General features: G+C 45.5%; 1 protein-coding gene across 1 annotated transcript in view; it reads right to left on the bottom strand.

The window, feature by feature from the left end:
* Positions 1-16,113, bottom strand: part of megf6b (multiple EGF-like-domains 6b) — a 167,878-nt gene extending 151,765 nt beyond the window's left edge. The window contains exons 1-3 of the mRNA XM_063215721.1: positions 15,876-16,113; positions 13,657-13,791; positions 2,920-3,029 (exon numbers count right to left, since the gene is read on the bottom strand). Coding sequence (XP_063071791.1) covers positions 2,920-3,029; positions 13,657-13,791; positions 15,876-15,967 — 337 coding nt within the window. The 5' untranslated portion in view covers positions 15,968-16,113. The remainder of the gene's footprint in view (positions 1-2,919; positions 3,030-13,656; positions 13,792-15,875) is intronic.
* Between the last annotated feature and the right edge of the window lie 1,733 nt (positions 16,114-17,846).

Below are 17,846 nucleotides of genomic sequence, written 5' to 3'. Positions count from 1 at the left end.
ATTACCCATTAGCCTTTAACAGGCAGATAGGCAGGCAGACAGGCGGACAGGCAGACAGGCAGACAGGCAGACAGACAGACAGACAGACAGACAGACAGACAGGCAGGCAGGTAGGCAGGCAGACAGACAAACAGGTGGGCAGGCAGACAGTCTTGCCCACTGGAGGTAAGGGCTGACTCCAGGTCACTGTGCCAGCTTCCTCTTAGCTCCACCACTCCCAGCTTTGCTCAGAACCAGTGGACCATTGCCATCACTACCAGGCTTAGCGGACATGCCAGCCAGGGGCTAAAGGTGTGCCATGTCAGTAGAACCTTTACGGGTTCCAAAACAGATAACTGTGGGCGCTGCCCGTACTCTTGGGAGATTAGGCATGACAGCTCACGTGCAGTACAGCGGTAGACACTCATCCCAAATTGAGACAGACGGATCTGCGAAGCCCTAGCAAGCTGAGTCAAATATTGCACAGCCCGACTTTGGACCACATTTGGCCCATATGCGCTAGCAAAAATCCCACCTCCAATGCTGAGTGCTATTTGGGGAGGATAATAACAGTAAATCCCATCCACTCATTCAAATCATTTCACAAGCATCCCATCCCAATCCACCCTATACCCGACTCAAATAGCTAATCTACCTTTTTTCCATTTTCAGTTTTTCCATCCTTTTATCCCTGTGTCTTTAAAATACCGTTCTCATTCCCATCATTTCACAAACACCCCACCCCACCCCATCAAACCTAAACATTAAGTCTTAACCATCCTTCTTCTTTCCCTCTCTCTCTCTCTCTCTCTCTCTCTTTCGCTGCCTTTGAAAGATCGTAAAGCAACGTAAAGCCATGCATGCATGCCTGCGCGCACTAAGGAGCGTGCCATCATCCTTGTAAGCTGTAAGCTGTAAGTGTTTAACCCAAAGCCCCTGTTTAAGTGCATGGGAATGCCAAACCTCCCCTTGGGCATTCATCTGTCAGTCGCCCATTGTCGCCCTCATAAATCCCACGTCTCTTGTTGTCTGTTTGGTGCGCTGCTCTGAAGAAGTGGTCTCATCCCTGGGTTTCCCGCAAATTTTTTTGTTACTGAAGGTGGTGGGGGGTTGGTTGGTGAGTGGAGGTGCAAAACGCACACCAGAAAAGGAGTTGCTGGCAACCAGTAAAACACTTGCAAAGGGAGAAGTGCCGCACACTCCCGAGTTAAACATATAAGTCTTTAAAGGGACAACATCTCGGCCTGTCGGCCTTCCTCAGGTCACGTTGGAGTACCAGACACTTGACTATATCCCCATTGGAGAGGCTTCTCTGTGCAGTTTCTTATTAAATACCTACAGTAGAGAGTCAAGGGGGTACATGTTTGTTGTCAAGGTGGCCGCCTTAACTATAAAGTGCTGGGGAATACCCTGACTGTTACTGCATCTGTTTTGTGTGCTCCCCTGAGGAAGAGTTCTCATTCTCATCTAGTCATGCTGCGTCACTTTCTGTCATCATTCGCAGTTCACACTCTCAGGTCCTGGCAACTACACTTAAGTTCTATGGTCTGAATCTTAACAGGCCTCGCCCCAAAGAACTGGTTGAGACAACAAAATGTCATAAAATGGCTGCAGCAACATCCCCTTTTGATCTTTATGAGGGCTCTATAGTCCAATGTCCCCAGTGGAGAGACTAGGGTCTACACACAGTATGTCTGCATCTGATTAAACCCATGTGTCTTGTAACAGGCCCACCATCATTTTCACTCTGTCTTTCTCTGTTTCTCTATTTCTCTGTTTCTCTATTTCTCTGTTCCTCTCTTTTCTCTCTCTCTCTCTCTCTCTCTCTCTCTCTCTCTCTCTCTCTCTCTCTCTCTCTCTCTCCCATATCAGTGCTTCCTGCTTCTGACTCCCTCTGCCAATAGCCTGATGGATGACCTGGGGTCAGTGGGTCAGTGTTGGGTCGGCGAGGCATAGGAAGTCCTTGACTGATAGTGTGCCACAGCCGTACCTGTTCCCAGGGCCGCTGACAGCTTTGGCTGGGCCCCGGACAAAGTCATCTGAAACGGCCCCCCTACCCAATACATTCAATGTCATGATAACCCAATTCTGCCCCCCCCCCTTCCCTGGGCCCGGGACAACTGACATCTTTGTCCACCTCTGCCAGCTTCCATGCCTGTTCCTAAAAACACCCTCTATATCAGGTGCCAGAGTACAGGCTACAGAGGGCATGCTGTAATATATAGCTATCTACACTATGTCACAGTTAATTACTGGAAAAGTTAGTTTTACACCAGTCACATTTCAACTGCGTGCTGTGCTGCTGTACATATCGTTCAGCCCAATCAACTCATTTCCACTGGTGGATTACTGTTTAAAGACAGCCCACTGAAAAACACAGCACCTACTGTAAAAAAAGCACCCCACCTCATCAAGGAAAGTGAAATGGAACTAATTCACATAAACACGCATGTCAGACTCACCCTGGAGGTTTCAGGGAAGAATTTCATCACCTGATAACAGCATACGCGTGACTAAACATTCACTGGTCTACTGCAGAGTCTACTGTCAGTGTGGTGGAGGCAGGCCTGGACTGGTGATCCAACATACAGGACATTTTCCCAGTGGGCCTACAATTCTTAGGGGATGATGCTGGGGTTTTTTTCTTGCTTGAGACTGGCTCGCCATTTTAGAGGTCAAGTCAGCTTTTGACTTGAAGTTGACTAGAATTGAAGTTACGTACAAACAAAACAAACAAAAACACGGGAGAGAGAGGGGCCGCTGCGTCTCTGTGTGCGCCGCCACCGGAAGGAGAAGGGACAGCCCATTGGTTCGTCTTAAACATAGACAATGGACTGAGCCAACCAGGTAATGGTAAGAAAATGTCCCCAGTCTAAACCAAGCCCTGAGTGGAGGTAGAGGAGAGAGATGGGGAGGGGAGAGAAGAGAAGAGATACTTACGGTACAGGCATCCTGCTTCCCCGTTGAGCTGAGACCATCCCGGGCAACACTTGTATATAGTCTGGTAGTCCTGCCGGTAGACTTGTCTATACGCTGTGTAGTAGGCTGTTCTGTAACACCAATGGAAGACAACATCAATAACAACAACAAGATGAGCATTAACATGTATGTAAACAGCATCCTGTGCACACTTTGAATCGTTATGAAGTAGGTACTAATGAATTAATCTGTTGAGAACTGTTATAAACTTGCAATTACCAGAATGGCAAGGACCAAGTGGTAATGTATTACTAAAGACTCTGTGTAATGTCATAGTATAGTACAATGGAAGTGGTGGATCTGGTGGAACAATGCGCATTCTGAGGTTACAGGAATTATCAAAGTATAATAAAATTGATAACCTTGGGGGCGCCGTGTTGCAGCGCACTAAGCTCCACACATGGGGATCTGGGTTCGAGTCTGGCCTGGGAACATGTCCCAACCCTTCCCCATCTCACTCCCCACTCACTTCCTGTCATAATCTCCACTTTCCTATCAATAAAGGCACAAATGCCCCTAAAATTAACTTTTAAATATTGTAACACCTTGCCAGACACCATCCTGCCACTGGGACGGTGTAATAGTCACTGAAAAAAACGTAGGCCTAACTACCATAGTACTACACAGTGCACAGGGCCTTTAGTAATACATATCGACTTGTCATTGCCATTCTGGTAAAAACTAATTTATAACAGAGGTAGTGTCTTCAGGGGTTAACAAAAGCCCTAAAAATAAGAATTGACATCCTTTTATAGTTCTGTCACCACCTGCTCTGAAACTGACAACTGGCCTAGGCACAGCTGACAATGTCAATCTCACACAGTTCACTTTGTATTTTTGTGCATCACTTTCAGTGACTGTATGCACTTTCAGTGGAAGCAGGTCTCACTGAGTAGACTTTAGACATCAGTTTGGGAGAATAGGTGGTGACAAAACATTGCGTTTCATTTAGACACAATGCCTGAAAACTGTGTAGTATGTCGCGTACTTGTGCCCTTTTTTACATTAATGTATTATAAACAGTCTCGTTTCTTTTTTTCCATCCAATCCATCAATGGAGATACAACCACACTGTTCTTGTAGCCGCTCATTAAATCAAAGGCACATGAGCTTCATAAGAAAACAGATGTCATGGATGTATAATTCATCTACATCTAGTTTGCTCGTAACATCATCTCTTAAACCCCAAAATATATCCATCATCATCATTGTGCCCGCTGTGAGGATCTCTCTCTCTCTCTCTCTCTCTCTCTCTCTCTCTCTCTCTCTCTCTCTCTCTCTCTCTCTCTCTCTCTCTCTCTCTCTCTCTCTCTCTCTCTCTCTCTCTCTCCTGCACTCCTGACAACATACGATGTGAATTAAAGTGCCGCGCAGAAGATAATCATAGCTCTGACAAGAGAAACAAAGTTCACAGCCTGAGGTCTGAGCCTGTGGTTTTCCCTAATGGCTAGAGTGTGTGTGGATGCGTGTCTGCGGGTGACTGGGATGGGGTAGCGAGAGAGTGAATGACAGACAGGCTCAGCCATGACTAATGTTTTGTCAGACGAGTGTGTGTGTGTGTGCGTGTGTGCGTGCGTGCGTGCGTGCGTGCGTGCGTGCGTGCGTGTGTGCGTGCGTGTGTACATGTCTATGTGTGTCTATGTGTGTGTATTTGAGCTTGCCTGCATGTGTCTTTGTGGGGAGGCCTACAAATGAAAACACAAACAGTGTCATAATTAGTCTGACATTTCCAGCCCTCACATCTTTCGTGTCATTTGAGTGAAAGAGACTCACTGGCGCACTTCTGAGCACCAGTGTGCGTGCATATGTGTGTGTTTTCCTGTAGTTAGGACTTTCAGAAGCCTTCCACCCTGACGCCTCTCAAAACACACACACACACACACACACACACACACACACACACACACACACACACACACACACACACACACACACACACACACACACACACTCATTACGCCCGAGTGGACGGCTCTTTCTTTATGGGCCCTAATTGAAGCCCTGGCCTCCATCAAAGAGGGCTCCACTACTGGGCGCGCGCGCGCACAGAAAACACACACACACACACACACACACACACACACACACACACACACACACACACACACACACACACACACACACACACACACACACACACACGAGCACACACCGTTTACTAAGTGCACAGGAGAAAGCCAGGCTAAGTCAGAGTTTTAAGGTCCTGAAACCCTTCTCAAAGACAGGGGGGTGGGGAGATTGCATGGGTAGTGAAAGAGTGAGGAAAGGGAGTAAAATGAAAGAGAAAGAGAAAGAGAAAGAGAAAGAGAAAGAGAAAGAGAAAGAGAAAGAGTGACAGTAAGAGAGAGAGAATGTATGTATGTACAAAACAGGCCGAATAGAGTGACTATGGTAAAAAAGAGAAAAGGATAAATCAAGGACTTAAGGATTTAAGGCATCAGAATGCCAGGTGAAGATAAAGATCTCCATTTCTAAGTAGACGTGGAAAAGATAGATGATGTCTGCTCAACTCTGAACAACACCATGGCCCAAGCATACTGCTTTTATATCTACAGAGAGAGAGAGACAGACAGACAGAGACAGCGAGACAGAGAGACAGAGAGAGAGGGAGGGGGAGAGGGAGAGGGAGAGATAGAAAGTCAAACAGACAGACAGACAGAGACAGAGAGGGAGAGGGGGACAGATTGAGACAGAGAGCCGGTGTGTGTTTTGGAGTTGGAAAGCAATGGTAAGCTCCAGGTCCAGTGTTGTCCCTTATCGGTGTGCGTGCATGCATGCTTGCGTGTGTGTGTGTGTGTGTGTGTGTGAGCTAAGAATGCCTTCCAAATTGCACCTTTCAGCTGAAGGTGGGGACACCTTACACTTAAAGGCCAAAGAAAGAAGGGTGCACGGCTCTGATTAGAGAAGGGGAAAACCGCCTCGCCTGTGAAGTGGAGAGGAGCCACAACCGAATAACCTGGCGAGCGTTTAAAAGGGAGCAGAGGTGAAAGGGCACAACGTGCATGTTTGAAGAGCTAACTGCACAGCAACACAAACAAATAAGCTGTTAACCTTATGGCTCAAAGACAGAAGTCTGGTAAGAGGAAGTGCAGAAGTCTGCGTACGCATATAACTGTAGAGAGTATGGGTCTTTTCAGTAGTTCCAGGAAGTATGCTGCCCTTTCAAAAATGCTATCATATATTCAAATATACCATATACATGTAGGCTATATCTTGTATTTTTCATGTATGTATATTTACCACTACCATCTATTTCAAAGCATTCATTATGACATACATAAACAGGTGATGGATCTTCTCAATGTCCGCTTTTTTGTAGGCTATAGGTTGTAGGTTTTGTAAGTTATAGACATCTTTGGTTTCAGAACTTACTGTGCTTTGGTCAGAATAGTACATATTTTATCACTTAGACCAAATTTGAGACTGGGCTGGGCAGCATGAATTCTTAAAATAAATGACCAAAATCACATACTCTACCTTTAAAAGAATGATTTGGTGCATACGGCTTGATAAGTTAAGCAAGGTTCTTCTTTTTAACAAGACATCATTAATTCTTAGATCTCTTCTGTTTAATTCTTCTATTGTTCAGTCAGGCTGAAAGGTCATAAACAAAGCATTGAATGCATAAAGAGTAACAATAGATTGTTAAGCTAGATTTAAACATTAACAAGTCAACCATACAGTTACATGTTACCTAAATAATACAGATGCCAGTGCAGCCAATGATCCCTCCTCCACATATTGATGCATGGGTGACTACATGGTAAATGGCTTTGCAAACAGATGGATAGGCAGATGGCTATATGACTGGATGGATACAGACAGATGGACATATGGATGCCATGGAATTTGGCATTCTCTGAGATTTTAATTGATTTTGGTCTCAAGATCAGTGTTAAAGTGCACAGCACTGAATGTGATCTAAGGCCATTTGATCAATTCATATGACCATCTGGCTTCAGATGTTCAGGGTACAATTCCTCTTTTTAAAAGTCTTTTAAATTAAAAAACACTTGAGCCCAATAGCTTGACGTGCATACATAGGCCCCAAACGTCTGTCAGTGAGACTGTGTCAGAACATATATCTGAGGTCTAGATGGAACCGCCCGATGGACAGCATGACTAAATTCTATAATAAGAAGCAAAATCTGAGTCAGACGCTGCAATCTACCAGCAAATCTAATTCATTTCACTTGCACTGAACTGCACCTGGACTGTGGAGTGCTTTACAGTACAACCCGAGATATGAAGGAACCAAAGAAAGAAGAGGATAAGTAAACATAGATGCAGTGTAGAGAATCATCTCAGCACCAAAAAGCATAACCGAATCAAGCTGAAAAACAGAAGAGAACATCCACCACAGTGGGAGGAGCAGAAGACAAGACAGAATAAAGCATAAAGTAGAAAGTAGAAGTACTCTTATGAAAGCCCAATTGGGAAACTCCAACTCCCATTGTCATTGTGACACAGCACTCCCCAGCACACAAGTGTTCACTGCACACCGCACACAACGAAATTGCATTTATGCCTCACCCGTGCAAGGTGAGGCATAAATGTGGCATATGTATGTAATTACAACACTAGTACATGATCTTACAGTGTTTCTAGACCAGTTATTCTACTGTCCCAAATGAGCTGAAGCCACTAAAAGAGTACTTCAACTTTTACAATAAACGCCTCTGAAGGACAGAAGGGGTCTGCTAGGGCAGTTCACTTTGGAAGTGACAGGGTGCCAATGCCAACAGACGCTTCAGGCTCTCTGATTTCTAACAGTAGCAATAATAGTGTTATCAGTGGTCTTCCTGTCAACAATGGATGGACCTCTATGAACTTTCCAAAATCACAAAATCACACCCCACGCCCCTGAGAGGAAAAGACAACAACCATATGTCACTCAATATCCTATATTAAGTATATACATATTTATCTATTTGGCATTCTGACATGCTGCATACTTTGTTTTGCTTGCTATATGTCTCCCTTGGAGTTCTCTAGTGTCCATCATACATTCGCTACACCTCAGATTTCACCCTTTGGGGTAAGTTTATAGATAATCCTATCCCAAAGATGTGAAGAACTGAGAAGAACCGAGAACTTTGTTTATACCCCAAAACAAGGAGCATACAAGGCAAAGCCCATCCCCCACATCGGCCTATCAGACCACCTAACGATTCTGCTACTGCCAGCCTACAGACAAAAGGTAAAACTCACCAAACCAGCTCTGAAGGAGGTGAGAAAATGGCCAGAGGGAGCCGTGTCACGACTACAAGACTGCTTTGAAACCACAGATTGGGACATGTTCAAAACAGCTGCCACCCACAGCAACCACATTGACATTGAGGAGTACACAGACACCGTGACCTCCTACATCACAAAATGCATTGATGATGTTACAGAAATAAAACGCATCACCACCAGGGCCAACCAGAAGCCATGGTTCACAGGAGACGTTCACAGACTGCTGAGGGCCAGAGACAAAGCCTTCAGAGCAGGAGACGTAGCTGGCCTAAAAGCAGCAAGGGCAAACCTGTCCCAGGGCATCAGGAAAGCAAAAAAGGAATACTCGGACAAAATAACAACACACTTCAAAGACAGCAGAGATGCACAGAGCCTGTGGCAGGGCATACAGGCCATCACGGACTATAAGCCCGCACCACGAAGCTGTGACAACAACACCTCTCTGCTAAATGACCTGAACAGTTTCTTTGCCCGTTTTGAAGCACAAAATGACACTCATCCACAGAAAACTCCCCCTCCCCCCCATGATCAACCCCTGTACCTGTCCTCTGCCAGTGTGAAGAGGACACTGGCCACCATCAACCCACGCAAAGCAGCTGGCCCAGACAACATACCTGGCCGAGTGTTGAAGGATTGTGCAGAAGAGCTGAAGGATGTCTTCACAGACATCTTTAACATCTCTCTGGAGCAAGCAGTCATCCCATCACTTTTCAAAGCTGCTACCATCATACCCGTGCCGAAGAAATCATCACCATCATGCTTCAATGACTACCGTCCTGTAGCACTGACGCCCATAATCATGAAGTGCTTCGAACGGCTAGTCCTGTCACACATCAAAGCCACCCTACCCCCCACCCTGGACCCCTACCAGTTCGCATACCGAGCCAAGCGATCCACGGAGGATGCAATCTGCTCTGCCCTCCATCCAGCCCTCACCCACTTGGACAATAAAGACTCATATGTGAGAATGCTGTTCATTGACTTCAGTTCAGCATTCAATACCATAATACCACAACAACTCATCAGAAAACTGGACAAACTAGGTTTCAGCACCTCCCTCTGCAACTGGCTGCTGGACTTCCTGATGCAGAGACCACAAGCAGTACGGGTAGGGAATAACACCTCAAGCACCCTGACCCTGAGCACGGGGGCTCCGCAAGGTTGTGTTCTCAGCAGGGCTTGAAAACGAAATTATTTTTCAAACGTTCCGTTCCGAACGGTTCAGGCAAGTTTCAGTTTAACGTTTTCGTTCTTGCAATCGTTCCCCCACAAAAATATCGTTCCTGAACCGGTTCGGAACGAAAAATAACGTTCGTTCTTAACGTTCCTGCCGTGTTTAACGGCCATATTAAGTCTATTTTCGTGGACTTTATCTTAGAATAGACGTACTCATTATTTCCCCTTGATTTACACAGCTATTCTCAAAAATAATAACACACCCAAAAACACTCAGATGGGCTATCCATCCTGGCAGATTTAACCTATGCCTATAATTCTTATCTACAGTAGCCTATGCCAGCCCAGTAGCGGTGGGTGGAAATGTTGATTAGGGAAGCACAATACAGAATAGCGCAGGTGACGTTAGCATAATAAGAGGTGATAGGCATGGATTTCAGTTCTTGCCTAGCTCTATTTAATAGGCCATGATGAGGTTTGCAGCAAGTGAAACGTGTAAGTAAAAGGGACACAAGCTTGCTCCACAAAAAAAATCCCGAACTGTTTTGAGATGTGCACGATGCAAGGGGTCACTAGTAGAGATGTCCCGATCCATGTTTTTGCACTTCCGATCCGATACAGATATTTTATTTCACTTCCGATCCGATTCCGATACCGGCCGATACCGATACTGGCCTATCAGAGTATTTAAGTTGAAAGTTATTTAGCCTACTTTCTTTGTTGTCAGTCATGTTGAAAAGGGTTTTTATTCTTAGTAACAACTAGCCAACTGAATTAGGTGAATTTGAGTAATACACAATGGTTTTTAATGAGAAACTGACATGTTTTTTCAGATATTAATAAACACGAAACAGGAAAATGGATCGGAATTCTGGATCGGATTTTTCCATGCATGCCGATCCGATACCGATCCGCATTTTTTGCCAATATCGGCAGCCGATCCGATCCATCCGATCCTATACGACAACCCTAGTCACTAGAGAAGGGACAGGTTGCATAGTCTAAAACCTCGGTATGCTCTCAGATATCGGCTACCAACCATTCCAGCGCAAGTCCATCACCACAAAACCGGAGACCTTTTGTAGCCTAACAGACAAGCGTCACAAAATAGTAAGAGTTTCCACGTAGGCTACTCCAGATCCCCATCAGCCCAGCCCTCTGCACGACAGAAGAGAATAATAACTTAAACAACAACAAATGCGCTGTCTTTCTCTATCCCTGCTTGTTGTCACACGCGACCTACTGTATTCGTGATGACAGCCAGGAAATATTGCGCAATACTTAGTAAACCATCGAAACATTGAGTGGGCCAGCTAGCGTCCATCTGCCACGAATGACTTTATCCCGCACTGACCACAACAACAGATAAGACGTCCTTGATTACAGCACATAAAACACCAGCTCTCACCTCCCTTCTCTACAACCGACAGACACTGCGCACAACAAAAGCACCTCAGTAGCCTAACTTTACGACAACATAATTTGCCATAACCGCATTGAACATCGAGGCACTCGGCGGTGCCATTACAAGTAGTAAGCTAAACATGACTTACCCACCAGTTGCCTCTCGAGAGCACTCTGCGAATTAGGTTCATCAAGTCGCCTATCCAATTCCTTTGCAAATCATAGACTGTATGGTCCAAATACTCTGTCCCTGTAGGAATCCCAACACCGATCTCAAGACATGTTCTCTTTTGCTCTCCATTGTGTCAATATACAACTCTGTACTGTCCGTGAATGACACTGAAGAACAGCGCGGGTAAAGTGTCATCTCTCTTACAAAAACTTATTTGATATTGGTGGTCAACAACTTTAGGGCGGGTTTATTAGAGCCAACTTCCAATCACTACAAGAAAGCCAGGAGAAGCACATCCGTAAAATTTAACCAGGATGTTTCTCCATACAATGCACAGCATTACAGCCGCACTCTGATTGGCCAATACTCCTCAATGTTTTATCAATCGGCGGCAAGAGCTCAGGTGAAGCAAAATGCTGTTGCTGTAGGCTATGCATGTACACGTCAGTAGCCGAACTAAAAGACTGCTCGTCGCCATGGTTACTCCTCAAACAAAATCGTGCACTTGTATGAAATATAGAGAACGAAAAAAAAAACCGTTATTAACCGGTTTGTGGATTTCAGAATAACGTTTTTGTTCCGGAACACTTGAAGACCATTTCGTTTCCGTTTCCGTTTCCGTTCCTCGTAAAATTCCATAAAATTTCGTTCGTTTTCGGTTTTCGTTTTCGTTCCTTGAACCGGTTCGGAGCCCTGGTTCTCAGCCCCCTGCTGTTCACGCTGCTGACACATGACTGCACAACGACCCACAGCACTAACCATCTAGTGAAGTTTGCGGATGATACAACACTGGTGGGCCTCATCACCAAGGGCGATGAGACTCACTACAGAGAAGAAGTAGACCTGCTGGCCAGATGGTGCAAAGACAACAACCTCCTGCTGAATGTCAACAAGACCAAGGAGATTGTTGTCAACTTCCAAAGGGTCCAAAAACAACTGCCACCACTGACCATCGACGGCGATGCTGTGGAGAGAGTGAGCAGCACCAAGTTCCTTGGAGTGCACATCAGCGACGACCTCTCTTGGACCACCAACACTACATCACTGGCGAAGAAGGCCCATCAGCGTCTCTACTTCCTGCGCAAACTAAAGAAGGCAAGTGCTACACCCTCCATCATGACAACATTCTACAGAGGAACCATAGAGAGCGTCGTGTCCAACTGCATCACAGTGTGGGGAGGAAGCTGCACGGAGAAAAACAGGAAGACGCTCCAGCGTGTTGTGAACACAGCGAAGAAGATCATTGGAGTACCACTCCCCTCCCTGCAGGACATTTACACCACACGCCTCACCGGGAAAGCACTGATGATCATCAAAGACACAAGCCACCCTGCACACAAACTGTTCAGCCTCCTGCCCTCTGGAAAGAGGTACAGGCGCCTCCGTGCCCGTACCACCAGGCTGGCGAGCAGCACAATGCACCAAGCGATCAAGATGCTGAACACTCAACCCACTCTCCCTCCACTGTCAGCCTCTAGCCAGCAAGGCCACTGACAACCCCCCCCCCCCATCCCCCACAACCATATCTGCGACTGAACATTCCACCTGCACTACTATACTTGTGACTGAACTTTCAACCTGCACTAACTCAAAACATGCACACACACACACACACACACACACACACACACACACACACACACACACACACACACACACACACACACACACACACACACACACAAGCACACTGCACTTTCTGCACAAAACCCAAACATACACACACTGACACACAACTCATACTCACACACATACACACACACACATACACAGGTACACACACACAGACGCACACCGCACTTTCTCCCTGCACTAAACACACACACACACACACACACACACACACACACACACACACACACACACACTCACACACACACACACACACACACACACACACACACACGCACACAAAACACATACAAACACACACACACACACACATACTGCTGCTGGTGTATTTAATAAAACCTTTTTAATTATTTATTTTCTTCAAATGCTACTATTACTATGTCAGAACGCTATAAAGGACTTTTAGAAAAAGCACAACAAAATACCTCCTCTTAATGTATGTTCTCTACAAGTCTTCTGTCGTCCAGTCTTGCACTTTAAATGTCTGTATGAGCAATGTCTACGTCCATACTGTCTATGTCCATGTATGAGTACTGTCTATGTCTATACTGTCTATGTCCTTACCTAGATTAGTCTATGTCTGCATGGGAGAGCAAGAAACGCAATTTCAAATTCTTTGTATGACCAGTGCATGTAAAGAAATTGACAATAAACTTGACTTGACTTGACTTGACTTGAACTGAAAAAAACACTCAGCAAAGTGAAGATATCTCTTAGGGAAGAGACAATGTTTCTGAACTCCAAAAAAAGTCCAGTTGCCTAAATAACCTCTTATGACTAAGATGACAAGGATGACAGAGAATCTTCACAATCACCCATCCGGGAGTCAAGGGCAGTGTTGCCAGATTGGGCGGGTGCCCGCCCAATTGGGCTACTTGGGACGAGCGTCGGCGGGCAAAAACGGGAAAAATTGGCCATTTGGCGGTTTTTTAAGCCGTTTTGGGCCCATAGAAGTCAATGTAATTTGTTGAATTTGGGCGGAATTTAGCGCATTTTGGCGGTTTTTGAGAACCTTTTGGGCGGGATTTGGTCAGACACATCTGGCAACACTGGTCACGGGCAGGATAGGAACTTACCTTCTCTCGTACCCCATGCACCAGGACTGGCCCACACATCCCTGTTTCCACACCTTGACCATGCGGGAGAAGGCCTGCACACACGGCTGCCTCTGGGCAACCAGCTTCACCTCCCGCTCAGCGCACACGTTTGGCCTGTAGGGGGCGACAGAAACACAATGGGATTTTTTTTTAAAGGCATTACAGTACAAGATTACTACTGGGAAAACCATCCATTGCTCCGGTTCCCTGTGCTCTGTGATTTGTAAGAGTGATGTTGTTTGCGGAGGGCCTGACAGGTCCCAGATCATAGCTGCGGAATCCATATCCTCGCAGGGGGAATTCCTCTGCAGTGTTAACAGAATAACTCAGTAGTAGCACACAAGACTCTACCTGCACTGAGCATGCATATAGTCATTTTACCTGGAGGAACAAGGGGTAAACACACACACACACACACACACACACACACACACACACACACACACACACACACACACACACACACACACACACACACACACACACAGAAATGGACAGACTGACAGACAGACAGACAGACAGACAGACAGACAGACACACACACACACACACACACACACACACACACACACACACGTGCGCACACACAAACATACACACACACACAGTCACACACGCACACACACACACACACACACACACACACACACACGCACACACACACACAGTCACAGTCACACACACACACACACACACACACACTCAAACAAATCCTCCATGCACACGCAGGCACAGACACACACTGTCTGTCTTCTGTCTGTCTTCCACACTTGACACGCACCATAGATAATTGTCTGAGCCCGACCGACTGCTACTCTCTGTGACTCAGTCCGTAAGTCACTGCACACATGACTAATCAAAAAAAGCCCGATCGTAAGTCTGTCTTGAGTGGGGAGACGAGAGGTAACTGATCTTTATGGCGTCGTGCCCCAGAGCGCACGAGACTCTTCTTCTGAGGCACTTTTATGGAGCCTGTGCTGCTGCTGTGTGAGCATCCAGGGCTGGGACCGCTGACAGCAGATGAAGACAGATAGCCTAGCAAGCCAGAGTAGTAGAAGTACAACTTGAACATGTAGTCTGGCACTGCTCCATTGACGAAGCTGAGGGTTGTGGTTGGAACGGAACCAACCAACATTTGGCTTTCAAATTGTTAAACATTATGTTACAGGGCAGTGCATTGCCATGCAAAGTAGTCCACAATGACTCACTAGACAGATTCAAATAGGGGGAAAATGTTGCATTGATTGGTCGTGATTGAAGGACAGATTCTGCGTAAATTTGAATGATCTACTATGGTGCAGTGCTAGACCCACTCACCACCACGCATAAAATGTATTCTGTGTCGCTAGATGGGTTAATGTAGGTTGATAGACGGATATGAAGACAGACTCTGCCTTGTCTTCATCTTAGTGTCAATTTCCAGAAAGCAAGAGAGTCTATTTGACCTTATTGAATACAATGTAGGCCTATGACTCCTTGTTTCAGTTATGTCTGAAGGTATTATTGAGCAGACATAATTGACATAATTTGATATTCCCCTGAGATTTTTTTTTGTCTTTGAATCTAAGTTACAACTTTTTTCATTTGAAATATGTTTTGCAATTGAAGTCTATTGGAGTTACAGTTAGGAAGATGCATGTGTGCCAACATCCTACCACTATGCCGATCCAGTGGTTAAAGCATAGTTTGTTTGCATGCACAAGCTATGGCGTGGAAAGGAATTTTGTTTATCTTTCCACAATCAATCTCAGTAACGTAATAGAAAGGGTTGGAAGTCATTTTCCCCCATGCCTGCGTCTGACATAGCCTAATTTGCAGCAGACTTTACAGGAAACACGAGTTAATTAGCACCATAATTTAGACGTCAACACTTTTATCAGTAATATTCTCTTGTGTAGACGTGTGCTATGGTAGGTTGTGTCAGCTCCTTGCTCAGACAGAAATTAACTGCTGAAGATGTTCATAGAACAGCAAAACGAGGCTACATTAGGCAACACATTTGGTTACGGGAAATCAATTTAGAACTAACTGCAATTAGTCGATATCAGTAAACGCGTGACAGAATAATTTCGCTATTCTTGAGTGCCGCATGCGAACACATTCCCGAAAGCATAAATTTGCAGCAGCATAAATAAACCGTTTATTAAAAACAACCCCTGTAGGATTAAAAAAAACTGTGATGACTAGATACAACTTACATGTATGGCATGAGGTCCCTTCCATAACGGGACGCCTGCGCCTGTATCCCGTCAATTAAGAAAATAAGCAATGACGTGAAAAATACATCCATTCTCAGTCGCTGTGTGGAGGTGGAAAAGTGATGCGAGTGGGTAAAATAGCGGGACCAAACAAAGAGAATCAAACCGCCAACACCATGTTTGAAAAGTCCCCAAATTTGGCAAAAACTCTACAGTATGGTGATAGTGCCTCGCGTCAAGGGAGCAAAGTGAAGTGAGGACAGTTAACGAGGAGGGGAGAAAAAACTATTTCCCGTCCCCCTGGGAGGGCAAAACACCCAAATATCTTCAGGGCACAACTCCTTCCTCACAGAGTCTCTCTCCACAGCGATTTTCCGGCATTTGGTGACACGTGCGTATCCTACTTGCTCATTGAGCGCGCGCTCATTTAGATGCAGGATCCATGCAGAAGAAAGTGGTAAGTGTTCATTTGCTGGCAAATCATAGCTAATGAAATTATCTTGCGTTTTAACTGAAATCCATGTGGGCTGTATGCCAACAATCACACATTCGACTGAAATTATTTGATAGTCTAGTGTGCTTGTGTGTGACACCAAAACGTAGCCTAAAGAAAAAAAATCTAGAGGCAGACTCTCAGACTACTGTTTTCATTTTTCTTTTTTTTTCTCAGACTTGTGATGAAGAGAGATAGCCTACGTGTTTTAACAGTGGTGACACCAATATGCTGAACATTGAGAAAATAACAGGTCTTATTCTTACATACACTAGATAGTCAATGCCATATTTGATGATAAGATGGACATTTAAAACCGGAATAAAGAAAATGTCTATTCTGGGGTTCTACCCCTAATGTCAGTTCAAGTGTTAAGGGGTCACAGGCAGAATATAATGGACCCTAGAGGAATGTGTAATTCCCTGACCCCACCGGGCCTGCCTGGTGTCAGGGGTCAATGCCAGTCCCAGTTCAGCAAGGTTCAGTGGAACCACGTTCAGCAGCACCTAAAACAACACATAGTAGAACCTAGCAGACTAGGCTACGTATCAGTTCCTACTTAGGCTACCTGTTTGGGTTGGTTGCCAATTATGAGCGAGAATACTTCCACCTGGGATGAATAAAATTTGACACACCACCAGCAAGCAATAACAGACCTGGGGCATTGAGGGCAAACGTGTTATCACAAGTGTGGCTATTCATGTAACATACTGTTCCTCAACGGGGGCGTCACAGCCCCCCTGGGGCCTTTGGAAAGCCCTAGGGGGGCATTGAGAAGGACACCGCTGAATGGGGACGACACTCAGTTCCCATTGAGGGGCATTAGACTAGTTTTAGTTTTTCAATATTAAGAGGGGCGTTGGCAGGGTTATGATGAGTTCAGTGGGCATTTGTTCAGAAAAGGTTGAGAACCACGCTGTAACATGATAGTAATCACTAATCACATTGATATGCTTTATAAACAACACATATCCCTGATCTAGAGCTATTAAACAGTTCAAGATAGAGTAGGATTGCAAGGGATGGACCACACCCTCATGTCCACCAGTTTAAAACTGAAAGTTAACAAGAACACTTAAAAATATAGTGACTTGATGTTGGTAGTATATCTATTAATGAAAAACAAGTGAATATGCCGCACAAATGTTGATGTAGCCTAAAACTCTTGTAATAGGGCAGTCATGGGTGGGCGGTTAGGGCGTCAGACTTGCATCCCAGAGGTTGCCGGTTCGACTCCCGACCCGCCAGGTTGGTGGGGGGAGTAATCAACCAGTGCTCTCCCCCATCCTCCTCCATGACTGAGGTAACCTGAGCATGGTACCGTCCCACCGCACTGCTCCCCATGGGACGCCACTGAGGGCTGCCCCCTTTCACGGGTGAGGCATAAATGGAATTTCGTTGTGTGCAGTGTGCAGTGTTCACTTGTGTGCTGTGCAGTACTGTGCCACAATGACAATGGGAGTTGGAGTTTCCCAATG

Source organism: Engraulis encrasicolus, chromosome 14 (genome assembly GCF_034702125.1).
Source record: "Engraulis encrasicolus isolate BLACKSEA-1 chromosome 14, IST_EnEncr_1.0, whole genome shotgun sequence".
NCBI lineage: Eukaryota > Metazoa > Chordata > Actinopteri > Clupeiformes > Engraulidae > Engraulis > Engraulis encrasicolus.
The sequence above is the reverse complement of the archived record's forward strand: the minus strand, read 5'-3'. Positions and strand labels throughout refer to the sequence as shown.